Source organism: Ranitomeya variabilis, chromosome 8 (assembly GCF_051348905.1).
Source record: "Ranitomeya variabilis isolate aRanVar5 chromosome 8, aRanVar5.hap1, whole genome shotgun sequence".
Classification (NCBI taxonomy): Eukaryota; Metazoa; Chordata; class Amphibia; order Anura; family Dendrobatidae; genus Ranitomeya; species Ranitomeya variabilis.
The window spans coordinates 28047585-28061436 of NC_135239.1; the positions used below are offsets into that span (position 1 = coordinate 28047585).

The 13852-nt window shown below is 41.2% G+C and overlaps 2 protein-coding genes across 4 annotated transcripts in view; one reads left to right on the top strand and one right to left on the bottom strand.

Moving 5' to 3' along the window:
- Positions 1-7103, bottom strand: part of MCOLN3 (mucolipin TRP cation channel 3) — a 28840-nt gene extending 21737 nt beyond the window's left edge. The window contains exon 1 of one of the 2 annotated variants that reach the window (XM_077277630.1): positions 6879-7103. Coding sequence is in view for 1 of the 2 variants with exons in the window: in XM_077277629.1 (XP_077133744.1) it covers positions 1073-1079 (7 nt within the window). In the remaining variant the exon portion in view is untranslated. Of the gene's footprint in view, positions 1-1072; positions 1203-6878 lie in introns of those variants that run through there. The other variant, XM_077277629.1, reaches the window with a different exon arrangement.
- Positions 7104-7194: 91 nt separating this feature from the next.
- The window catches only part of DNAI3 (dynein axonemal intermediate chain 3), a 52513-nt gene continuing 45855 nt past the window's right edge, over positions 7195-13852 (top strand). For both annotated transcript variants that reach the window (XM_077277626.1, XM_077277625.1), the window contains exon 1: positions 7195-7327. The gene's annotated coding sequence lies outside the window, so the exon portion shown is untranslated. The remainder of the gene's footprint in view (positions 7328-13852) is intronic.

Consider the following 13852-nt stretch of genomic DNA (forward strand, 5'->3'; position numbering starts at 1 on the left):
GTCTGGGGGACCTGAAAACCATCCAACCTATCTGCCTACCCTTGAATATAAGGAGGGGGCTTGAGGAGGATATGTGGACCAGTAGGGTAGATCCTTCGTTGGATGCTGATGCTATGGCCAGCACCCCAATTACCCTGGAAACTACTGCTGGGGGAGCCCTATACAGAGAAGCATCTGGAGCTTTCTTTCTTGGAGGAAATTTCGGTGCGAAACGCGCGTCGGGTGTTGGTGGGTGGTCCTGCAGTGTTTTCCATTGGTAACTATACCATTACCTTCTTCTGTGTATATTTATGTATGTTGCTATTTAGCGGTATTACATGTGATCACTGGCACAGTGACCTTATCACGTGGTCATACTTATGTCTGTATCATGATATCATTATATTAATGGTAATCCCTGTTTGGATAGCCCCCCATGTTCCTGTACTTGGAAGTATGCCCTTACTGCTATTATAAAGATGTTTTTTTTGTATTCAATAAAATTATTTAGATTCAATTGCCTAGTGTGAAGTTACTATTTGGTGTTCTCATGTTCATTAATGGTTCATATTGCAAAGTGCTGGTAAAAACAAGCACCTTGGCAGTTTATTACTCAGTAAAGATCCCCTCCATTCTGAAGATTTTTAATTCTATATAGTTTGCTATAGTTCGATGCCAAGGTTACAGTCTACCTCAGAGGTGGCTGGTTTCCCAGGCAAGGAGCACACGCTCTTCAGAATGGTGGGGGCCCAACTTTTAAACCCTCAGCAATCGGATAATTATCCTTTAACCTATGGATGAGGATAATGTCTGACCTGACGTTCCAGATAAAAGTTCTCCATGCTAATGGGTACAGGTCCTAGTGGTCGGACCCCCACTGATCAGGAAGTCATCACCTGTCCACTGAATAACTACAACTCCTTTAAGGAACATCTGACCAAATCACAGATGTAATATCCTTATGCTAAAAAAAAAACAAAAAAAAAAAAACAAATATATATATATATATATATATATATATATATATATATATATATATATATATAGTCCTGACGGCACAGCCCCTTAAAGGGTTAACATGTTCTCCACTGACCATCCATCTTCAGTCATTGGGCTGAGAAAACGATCATTTTCTTTTAATGAAGCCAGCAGACAAGGACAATGAATCTCTTGTACTTATGTCTAAGGAACGTCCAGTCTCCTGCTGGTGACTCCAGTGTCCTAATGATAATATATCTCTCGGTTATTGGAAGTCATCACATGAAACTTTGACAACTTTGTGTAACTTTTTGCTATTTTAAAATCGGTAATGATCACAGAAACTTTATCAGTAAAAAAGTAAAAATTAAAGAGTGTGTTCTGATCGTGACCTGAACTTGTACATCTCTGACATCCATAAGGGGCATTTCCTTAGTATATTCGTATCCATGGAATGGTGCCCCCTATAGGGCGAGCAGTATGATGATAGAGAAGAGTCACTGTTGGGTTTCTGCCACCATGTACCTACGCTGGCTGGTTACACTGTATTCCCGGCATAAAGCTGCATTATGCCCTTCTATTTACTATGCGATATTGACATTTCTTAAAGGGAATGTATCTGCAGGGTTTTACTATGGAGTCTGAGAGCAGCACAATGTAGAGGCAGAGACCCTGATTCCAGCAATGTGTCACTTACTGGGCTGCTTGGTGCACTTTTGATAAAATCCCGGTTTTCTCCACTGTAGATATTGCAGAGCTCGGAATGCTGAGCACACAGTCTAATAAGTGACACATCTCTGGAAAAGCTGAGCAAAGTGCCAGAATTGGAGCATCTTATGTGATGTACCACTTCTAGGGTGGCCGCAGGCTGGGATTTTTAGGCTGGGAAGGACCGAATAACCTATGGACCTTCCCAGCCTGATATCAGCTCGCAGCTGTTTGCTTTACCTTGGCTGGTTATCAAAAATAGAAGGAACCCCACATTGTTTATTTGTTTAATAGATTAAATAAGGTGAAACACCCTTTAGTGCCACATGAAAGGCACTAGAGGGTGCCTGCATAGTATATGTAGGGGGCTTTTGACAATATATACAGGCTATTCTATCTAAATCTTTATACAAGATGCCATTATTACATGTGTAAACGAGCTTTAAATTACACAGAGAATTACAGTATGTAAAAACTGATGTTAAAAACGCATTAGATATGGATGGTAAGAGAAGAAACAATAAAGAAATAAAAATCAAACACTCGCATAACATAAGAATAAGAATCTGACGACAGGTCCCTTTTTGAAATAGGACAGGAATCGGGAAAAACATTTGTGGTCCACGTAAAAAACGGTAATTGCATGGAAACGGAGATTATCCAGGATGGTTCTACAGCCGCCGCGGTCAACTATCATTACATTCGTGATATATATATATATATATATATATATAATTTTTTTATTTATTTTATGTTTGTTTTGTTCTATAATTTTTTATTGTTCTGGAGACTGGTGCAAATTTGCAACCCATGCATCAAGAGTATATATATATATATATATATATATATATATATATATATATATATATATATATATATATATATATATATATATATATATATATATATATATATATATATATATACTCTTGATGCATGGGTTGCAAGTTTGCACCAGTCTCCGAAACAATAAAAAATTATAGAACAAAACAAACATAAAAAAAATAAATAAAAAAATAACGCGATCTTTAAGATCTGGATGCAAAGTTTCCACGGCTTGCGACCACGAGCTCGAAATTTTTCACAGGGATTCATGAAATAAAATTTTAGCTTCCTCTTCAGCATGTCTTCTAGGAGGAGCTCCTCTGTAATGGAGCAGGTCTTACTGAGATAGGGACTTTCACGTTCATCCAGGGAAGGGGACGGCTTCACCGTTATATCTGGGGTCTCCATTACTTTAACAGAACAGATCGCAGTGTTACAATGTGTGACAACTATGTAGCCCATTTTATCAACAGAAGGTTTGATGGGAATCTCATTTTTAACAAGAAGATATAACAGAATGGGAGATTTCTAACTACATCTGAAGGTCACATTGGTGGTTATCCCACTGCTCAGGGGCGGAGTCCAAATACGCAGGGGTGGGGCTTAAATATTAGGAGGTATGCAGTAAGACCTTCAAATGTATAAATTGCACCTCATTAGTTATTAAAATTGAAATATCGGGAACTGTCACTACTTATTCACACTTATGAAATCAACATTTATATACTGCTCTAGACGATCAATTTCCCAATGGTTGTAGTACCAGGCATAGAATAATAGTAAGAAAAATAATCTTTATTTATATAGCATCAACATATTCCGCAGCCCTTAAGAATTCAGAGGTTCACATACAACAGTCATATGTATGAAGAGAAGAGGCTCGCTCCACCAGACCAGGATTCTCTCTAAAACATTTTTTTATGTAGGTGGGGATGCAAAAAATTTGCAATCACCCCAAAAGTTTATTTTTTTTCCTAGAAACAACTTTAATCAACTTCTATTACTTTAATATGGCGTGAGATGCTAAATAAAAGAAAGGAAAAAAAGACAAAAAATGATACAAATGCAATATTATTTCTTACACTCCTATGTTGGGAGTCTTTGTTAATACCTTTCTAATAAAAAATTATTGAAACAAAAAAAAAAAAAAAGACAAAAAATGTTTTTTAAAAATTTATGTTTACCATGTTGTATAATATTAAATATATATGTGATGGTGCAATAGGGTGTGTGGGGTATCATTTTGTCTATGTTCATATTTTTACTGATTTTAGGAGTGTTGTCTTGATGCTCTGTATATTATCTAGCTTGTCTAGAGTCTTAATTACCGTATAATACGTCCAATAATTGAATTAGCTTAGTTACCATCTGGAGCCTGAATGTGCCCATGCCTCTTGATGAACCCATGGGGACATTTCCCGACTGTTCATTCATGACCCCTCTGCTCCCAAATACCAAAAATCACCCCCTGTAGTGCCTTAATCTCTGAGGCACAGCTTCCATGTCTGGGGGACCTGAAAACCATCCAACCTATCTGCCTACCCTTGAATATAAGGAGGGGGCTTGAGGAGGATATGTGGACCAGTAGGGTAGATCCTTCGTTGGATGCTGATGCTATGGCCAGCACCCCAATTACCCTGGAAACTACTGCTGGGGGAGCCCTATACAGAGAAGCATCTGGAGCTTTCTTTCTTGGAGGAAATTTCGGTGCGAAACGCGCGTCGGGTGTTGGTGGGTGGTCCTGCAGTGTTTTCCATTGGTAACTATACCATTACCTTCTTCTGTGTATATTTATGTATGTTGCTATTTAGCGGTATTACATGTGATCACTGGCACAGTGACCTTATCACGTGGTCATACTTATGTCTGTATCATGATATCATTATATTAATGGTAATCCCTGTTTGGATAGCCCCCCATGTTCCTGTACTTGGAAGTATGCCCTTACTGCTATTATAAAGATGTTTTTTTTGTATTCAATAAAATTATTTAGATTCAATTGCCTAGTGTGAAGTTACTATTTGGTGTTCTCATGTTCATTAATGGTTCATATTGCAAAGTGCTGGTAAAAACAAGCACCTTGGCAGTTTATTACTCAGTAAAGATCCCCTCCATTCTGAAGATTTTTAATTCTATATAGTTTGCTATAGTTCGATGCCAAGGTTACAGTCTACCTCAGAGGTGGCTGGTTTCCCAGGCAAGGAGCACACGCTCTTCAGAATGGTGGGGGCCCAACTTTTAAACCCTCAGCAATCGGATAATTATCCTTTAACCTATGGATGAGGATAATGTCTGACCTGACGTTCCAGATAAAAGTTCTCCATGCTAATGGGTACAGGTCCTAGTGGTCGGACCCCCACTGATCAGGAAGTCATCACCTGTCCACTGAATAACTACAACTCCTTTAAGGAACATCTGACCAAATCACAGATGTAATATCCTTATGCTAAAAAAAAAACAAAAAAAAAAAAACAAATTATATATATATATATATATATATATATATATATATATATATATATATATATATATATATATATATATATATATATATATATAGTCCTGACGGCACAGCCCCTTAAAGGGTTAACATGTTCTCCACTGACCATCCATCTTCAGTCATTGGGCTGAGAAAACGATCATTTTCTTTTAATGAAGCCAGCAGACAAGGACAATGAATCTCTTGTACTTATGTCTAAGGAACGTCCAGTCTCCTGCTGGTGACTCCAGTGTCCTAATGATAATATATCTCTCGGTTATTGGAAGTCATCACATGAAACTTTGACAACTTTGTGTAACTTTTTGCTATTTTAAAATCGGTAATGATCACAGAAACTTTATCAGTAAAAAAGTAAAAATTAAAGAGTGTGTTCTGATCGTGACCTGAACTTGTACATCTCTGACATCCATAAGGGGCATTTCCTTAGTATATTCGTATCCATGGAATGGTGCCCCCTATAGGGCGAGCAGTATGATGATAGAGAAGAGTCACTGTTGGGTTTCTGCCACCATGTACCTACGCTGGCTGGTTACACTGTATTCCCGGCATAAAGCTGCATTATGCCCTTCTATTTACTATGCGATATTGACATTTCTTAAAGGGAATGTATCTGCAGGGTTTTACTATGGAGTCTGAGAGCAGCACAATGTAGAGGCAGAGACCCTGATTCCAGCAATGTGTCACTTACTGGGCTGCTTGGTGCACTTTTGATAAAATCCCGGTTTTCTCCACTGTAGATATTGCAGAGCTCGGAATGCTGAGCACACAGTCTAATAAGTGACACATCTCTGGAAAAGCTGAGCAAAGTGCCAGAATTGGAGCATCTTATGTGATGTACCACTTCTAGGGTGGCCGCAGGCTGGGATTTTTAGGCTGGGAAGGACCGAATAACCTATGGACCTTCCCAGCCTGATATCAGCTCGCAGCTGTTTGCTTTACCTTGGCTGGTTATCAAAAATAGAAGGAACCCCACATTGTTTATTTGTTTAATAGATTAAATAAGGTGAAACACCCTTTAGTGCCACATGAAAGGCACTAGAGGGTGCCTGCATAGTATATGTAGGGGGCTTTTGACAATATATACAGGCTATTCTATCTAAATCTTTATACAAGATGCCATTATTACATGTGTAAACGAGCTTTAAATTACACAGAGAATTACAGTATGTAAAAACTGATGTTAAAAACGCATTAGATATGGATGGTAAGAGAAGAAACAATAAAGAAATAAAAATCAAACACTCGCATAACATAAGAATAAGAATCTGACGACAGGTCCCTTTTTGAAATAGGACAGGAATCGGGAAAAACATTTGTGGTCCACGTAAAAAACGGTCATTGCATGGAAACGGAGATTATCCAGGATGGTTCTACAGCCGCCGCGGTCAACTATCATTACATTCGTGATATATATATATATATATATATATATATATATATATATAATTTTTTTATTTATTTTATGTTTGTTTTGTTCTATAATTTTTTATTGTTCTGGAGACTGGTGCAAATTTGCAACCCATGCATCAAGAGTATATATATATATATATATATATATATATATATATATATATATATATATATATATATATATATATATATATATATATACTCTTGATGCATGGGTTGCAAGTTTGCACCAGTCTCCAAAACAATAAAAAATTATAGAACAAAACAAACATAAAAAAAATAAATAAAAAAATAAATAAACAAGACAAAAAAAATAGAACATATAAAAAATTGTATATATTAAAATAAAAAAAAATGGAATAAAATTAAAATAAAAAAATATAAAATATACTAAAAATAGCGAAACAAATATAACTAAAAATAAATATTAAAATGAGTAAGACGCAATAGTGAATGATAACCTATGACGGCCGCTCACCTGAATACTAGGCGCCTTTGTCCCCGGCTCTTCCTACTCTAGCCTCTCTCCAGCCTCATCGTTGCGGCGGGTCCGGACCCTGCTCAGCGGGCAGTGCGCTCTCCCCAGCGGGCAGTGCGCTCTCCCCGGCCGCCGCTCGGTGCCCGGCTTTACCCTCTGCCAGTCTCCCCCCTCTCTCGCTCTCTGCGCATCTCCTGTCAAATTCTCCGTCACGTGACCCGCACTGCTGCAGCCAGAGGGCGTGTCCAGTAAAAGAAGAAAAAAAAGCCGCCGGGTAAAAGTCATTGGCTCGTACCGCTGTCAATCAGGCAGGAGGGTTCGCTATTGGTCGGGGAGGGTATCGTCTTCCTCACGTGGCTTAGTAACAATTACTAGGGACGCGGGAGGAGGACACGACTGGACCCTGTTTCTCTCCGAGGACCCCCTGAAGCCCCCACTATAAGACTGAGGTATTTATGTTCAGTTGTTATTCCTGGCAGGTCTGGGAGTTGTGAGGGATAAATAGAGAAAAGGAGAGAATTGTCCCTCAAAATTAAATGTAAACATAAGGTCTCCTATTTAAAGGGATTGTTCACTACTCGACATCCTTTCGTGCCTGAAACAATAAGAAAAATCATATTTTTACCCCTCCTCCCTGAACCAGCGGCTGTGATTTCCAGTGACTTTGTTATATCACATGACCGCTGCAGCCAATCAATGGAAGCCTTCATTATTCCTTAAGAGCCGCTGATTGGCTGCAGCAGTCACATGACATTGATGAATCGCAGCACCCACATCGCCGGAGCGGTGCCGGGAGGTAAGTATATGGTTTTTATACTTTATGTGAGGCAGTCAAGAAGGTGGACAATCCCTTTAAGAGCACACTCACATGGCGGAGATGCTCCGGGCTCTTTATCCAGATGCGGATAGAACAATGGCGTATTATGGTACGACCGTGCGGAGGGTTCACGCACCCCCCGAGAAAAATCCGCCCCAAACTGTGTGAACCCGCTGCAGATTAAAGGATGAAATCTGCAGAAAAAAATAACGTGTTGCAGATCTGGAGTGAACATGTGTACGTGTCTGGTCACGCCCACTTGTCCATTTATTTGTACTAAAGTTGAGCGGAAAGATTTGCAGGGCCCTGGTCCAGTGGCCTCTTAGTAGTCCATGGGCTCCTTACCAGAGACGTGCCGGCAGGGATGTGCGCAGGTTGGAGGAGGTTCACAGGGCTCCGCTCCGGCAACCAGGGAATACTAATATGGTAATATTTTGCTTAACTCGAATTTGTACATTTCCGGGAGGAATAACAGAGGAACAACAAGTTCTAATAAAAGAAGTTCCAGATCTGTTTTATTATGGGAAAATCAAGTATTTACTAAAACAGACATGTCAGCAGTGGCTTCGCTAGAGTCCAATGGTCCTTGGCACAAAATTTGGATCTGGCCCCTCACATGCATGTTGGCCAGATGTATGGGCCCTTGTAGCATTTTAGATCATATAAAGACATGTGTTCGCCCGCCATGTAATAATGTGCCCTATCCTGACCCCTTTCTCTTATAATGTCCCTGATTCTGGCCCTTTCCTTTAATAATGTACTTTTCCCGTAATAATGTCCTTTCCTGTTATAATGTCCCCAAACCGGTATGATATCTGCTATCCTGGGTCCCTCCCTGCTATAAAGTCCCCCATTCTGTGCCCTTTCCTTGTATAATATCCTCATCATGGTATAATGTCTCCCATTCTGCACCCTTTCCTGGTTTAGTGTCCCCCATCCTGGGCCCCTTTCCTGATAAAATATCCACATACTGGTCCCCTTCCTATTGTAATGTCCTCCATCCTGAGCCCTTTCATGGTTTATTGTCCCCCATCCTGAACCCCTTCCTGATATAATGCCCCCATCCTAGTATCCTGCGCCAATTCCAGGTATAATGTCCCCATCCTGAGCCCCTTCGTGGTATAATGCCCCCATTCTAGAATAATATCTCACATCCTGCATCATTCCTGGTATATGTTCCCCATTCTGTGCCCCTTCCTGATATAATGTCCACATCCTGGGCCCTTTCCTGATATAATGTCCACATCCTGGGCCCCATCCTGGTGTAATGTCCCCCATCCTGGGCCCCTCCCTATTATAATGTCCCCCATCCTGGGCTCCTTCCTATTATAATATCCCCCATCCTGGGCCCCTTCCTATTATAATGTCCCCCATCTTGGGCTCCTTCCTGGTATAATATCCCCCATTCTTCCGTTCTTCTCCAGCACATTTAAAAAAATAATAATTCTTACCCTCCTACTCTCCCACTACGTGCGGCATCCTCTTCCTTAGCCTACACAGGGGCCAGCAGCTGACTACAGCGTGCCTGTCATGGGCAATGCATTATGTCAGCTGGGGCCTCTGATTGGTCAGCGTCGTGTTTTACAATGGAGGGAACCGTCAGATCTCTGGGCCACAAAATATTTCAGCTGGATGTGCTGTGGTAGACACATGAACTGAAATATCTCCTCCATACTGTGTTTCCAGCAGGTCCCCAGTAAGGGGCATCACGTGACCGCTGCAGCCAATAAGCAGATACTGATCAGCTGCAGCGGTCAAGTGATGTCAGGGGACCAGTATAGGACACAGTGCGGAGAGGAGTTTTTCATCCTCCACCACCCTGGGCTCATTGATATTAGCTTTTATATTAGTAGAGCATCCGTATATTAGTAGGGTTCCCGTTTATGGCGCCCTTGTAGCCCTGCTCTTACACAACCCTGATTTATTAATCAGTGACATTTCTTCTTGTATCAAACATTGCATAATTTCTGATTCAATAAACAAACAGTACATACAAAAGTCACGATCTGCAGCGCCTGCCGCCCCGGCCAGTGTGTGCCAGTGTGTGCCTTGGCTAAAGATAAATGGCGGCCTCTCATATGACCTGGGGGGTACAAGAGAAAGGGAAATTTCCAGGAAAACACCCTATAACACAGCACTGAACCGCATTATAGCCTTAGGTCTGTAATTATGGCCAGGAACATAGGCATGGTGTTCTACGGGAAGTCATCACATGATGGTCAGACTTCTTATCTAGTCTCATAATATAACATGTAATTTGTGGAAAATATGTCCTAATAATGCACAAAGTCACAGCTTAAAGTACAACTACAAACAGCTGATTAGTGGGAGCACCGAGAGTCAGACCCCCACTGATCTAATATGTGCAGATAAACGCATTATAAAAGTGACACATACATACACTGCTCAAAAAAATAAAGGGAACACTTAATCAACAGAATATAACTCCAAGTAAATCAAACTTCTGTGAAATCAAACTGTCCACTTACTAAGCAACACTGATTGATAATCAATTTCACAGCTGTTGTGCAAATGGAATAGACAACAGATGGAAATTATTGGCAAGGATGGCACATCAATGCGAGCTGTGGCAAGAAGGTGTGTTGTCTCTGTCAGCGTAGTGTCCAGAGACTGGAGGTGCTACCAGGAGACAGGCCAGTACACCAGGAGACATGGAGGGGGCCGTAGGAGGGCAACAACCCAGCAGCAGGACCGCTACCTCCGCCTTTGTGCAAGGAGGAACAGGAGGAGCACTGCCAGAGCCCTGCAAAATGACCTCCAGCAGGCCACAAATGTGCATGTATCTGCACAAACGGTTAGAAACTGACTCCTTGAGGATGGTCTGAGTGCCTGACGTCCATAGATGGGGGTTGTGCTCACAGCCCAACACTGTGCAGGACACTTGGCATTTGCCACAGAACACCAGGATTGGCAAATTCGCCACTGACGCCCTGTGCTCTTCACAGATGAAAGCAGGTTCACACTGAGCACATGTGACAGACGTGACAGTCTGGAGACGCCGTGGAGAGCGATCTGCTGCCTGCAACATCCTTCAGCATGACCGGTTTGGCAGTGGGTCAGTAATGGCGTGGGGTGGCATTTCTGTGGAGGGCCGCACAGCCCTCCATGTGCTCGCCAGAGGTAGCCTGACTGCCATTAGGTACCGAGATGAGATCCTCAGACCCCTTGTGAGCCCATATGCTGGTGCGGTTGGCCCTGGGTTCCTCCTAATACAGGAGAATGCCAGACCATGTGGCTGGAGTGTGTCAGCAGTTCCTGCAAGATGAAGGCATTGAAGCTATGGACTGGCCCGCCCGTTCCTCAGACCTGAATCCGATTGAGCACATCTGGGACATCATGTCTCGCACCATCCACCAACATGACGTTGCACCACAGACTGTCCAGGAGTTGGCGGATGCTTTAGTCCAGGTCTTGGAGGAGATCCGTCAGGAGACCATCCGCCGTCTCATCAGGAGCATGCCCACGCGTTGTACAGTAGGGAAGTCATACAGGCACGTGGAGGCCACACACACTACTGAGCATCTTTTCCATGTCATGAGGCATTTCCACTGAAGTTGGATCAGCCTGTAATTTGATTTTCCACTTTGATTTTGAGTATCATTCCAAATCCAGACCTCCATTGGATATTCATTTTGATTTACATTGATAATTGTTATGTTTTATTGTTTTGAACACATTTCACTATGCAATTAATAAAAATTTGCAACTGGAATATTTCATTCAGAGATATCTAGTATGTGGGATTTTAGTGTTCCCTTTATTTTTTTTGAGCAGTGTGTGTGTGTATCTATCTATCTATCTATCTATCTATCTATCTATCTATCTATCTATCTACACACATATATATATATATATATATATATATATATATATATATATATATATATATATATATATATATATATATATATATATATATATATACTGTATATATATATTGATTCATCCCCCAAAAAAGTCTGAAAGCTCTTCTACTGCACAATGGCAGTAAGTATTCTCCAGTTCCTATAGGCCATTTTGTTCACTTGAAGGAAAGCTGTGAAAATGTAGTATTCTCAAGAAACAAAGATCAAGGATGGTCAATATGTGGTGATCTTAAAGTTCTCTCTTGCTCCTTGGGCGGCAAGGAGGGTACACAAAGTACCCATGCTTATTGTAAGAATGGGGCAGCCGGGATAGGACTCACACTGGAGCCAATAAAGTTGGCCATGGAGAACATTTTTGCAACCTGGACTCAAGAACATAGTTGCGGAAAGTTTAGTTGATCCCACGAAAGTTCTCCTGCCACCACTCATCTAGCTTGGACTGATGAAGCCGTTTGTGAAAGCTCTACTGAAAGAAGGAGAGAGTTTTAAGTACCTGTGTACAAAGTTTCAGGGACTGTCCTAACCAAAACTGAAGGAAGGCATTTTTGTGGGTCCGGATATTCAGAAACTCATAAAGGACGATGTGTTTGAAAAAAATTAAAGCTGTTGAGAAAAGTGCTTGTGATTTTTTTAAAGCAGTTGTGTCAAAATTTCTAGGTAACAACAAAGATCCAAAATTTAAGTCCATCATGATGACCGTGCTGAAGTGTTTCAAAGCCTTGGGTTGTCTGATGAATTTGACATTACATTTTTTACATTCTCATTTGGACTTTTTTCCTGAAAACCTTGGTGCTGTTAGCGAAGAGCAAGGAGAAAGATTTCATCAGGATATCAAGGAGATGGAACGTGAACATGATGGCGGACTACTGCTGGATGCTTCACAAAGAAGATCTGCAGGCCTTCTATAAGAGAAAATGTATCAAGAGAAGCTTTAAAGAGTAAATGAAAAGACGCAAGAATGAATTTCCAATAAAGTTGTAGAATGAATGTTCAATAATTTTTTATATATAATATTGTGTACATTTTTGCTACAATAAAGGTTTTTTTAGGTTTATCTCACTTGTACGTAATTTCACACTCATTTTGCGCAAAATCCATACTTGATTGTTAAAAGTAAAAATGTTTTTGAAATCAGGGCTTTAAAAAAAACATAAAATTCAGTAATTGGATTTGAAAAAAGTTTCATAAACCCAAATTTTTAATTCCTGTTTATTTACTCAAAAATTACATTAATGGTATTACATCTCCCGTCTTGAGATGGACCCTCAAAGACCTGGGTTTGGATGACGCAGCCATGTATCAGAGGTGACTCAGCAATGAGGAACCACTGTGGAAGTGGCAAGCCAGCCTCTGAGTTTAATTCAGCAGAGCTGGCACAGTGATGTAGCAGAGTTGACTCAGCTATGAGAAACCAATGTGTCAGAGTTGTCAACAACTCTGTTCAATTTATCAGAACAGCAATGTAACATGGTACAGAGTAACAGCTTAGGCACCTAGTACCTGAATACTCAAGTGGCGTCCCACTACCTGAGCCAAGCTATAAGGTCGGGTGCCCACGATCCGGAACTAGCAGTGCTTTGGACGCAGCATATGTTCTCTGCATCCAAAGCGCTGTCTTCTATTGAACGCAGGTAAATCTGCATGTGATAACTGAACCGTGCAGCTTTACCGCATCCAATACATTCTATTGATGTAGCCTTTCTTATGGAAACTAGTGTATCCGCAAGAGAAAGTGACATGCTGCGGTCTGAAAAGACACGACACATGTCAGTCTCTCCGGGTGATCCGCAGGCGTCTGTGGACGCATTGTGGACTTAGGATTTCTTGAAATCCCATCCACTATGCTGTCACACCTGGCCGGTGTGGGTTTGACACTGCATAAATGGAAGTGAATCTGAAATGGACAGATGGAAGGTCCTTAGGAGAATGGGGGGATTGATTCCCCCTGAAGGACAAGTGGTAGTAGCACCTGCAGAGACATCCGTGGCCGTGTGGCTATGCCTATATTATAGCTCATGTGAGTCTCACGGAAAACCAGGAGACATCCCTGACTCCTGATAGAGTTCCCAATCTCCTAGATACGAAGCCTCCCAGAAAGTAGGTTTTGAGATGCTTTAGTGGCACTCAAAGCCCATTCAGGAGGTGGCAAGGGCCTTGGAAAATGCCTATTGGACCATGACTGAAAAACAAGATGTGCCCTTTGCAAAAAAATGTCCAGCAGAGTTGGGCTTTAAGTTGTGCAAGCCTTTGGCAATAAGCGGCACTACATA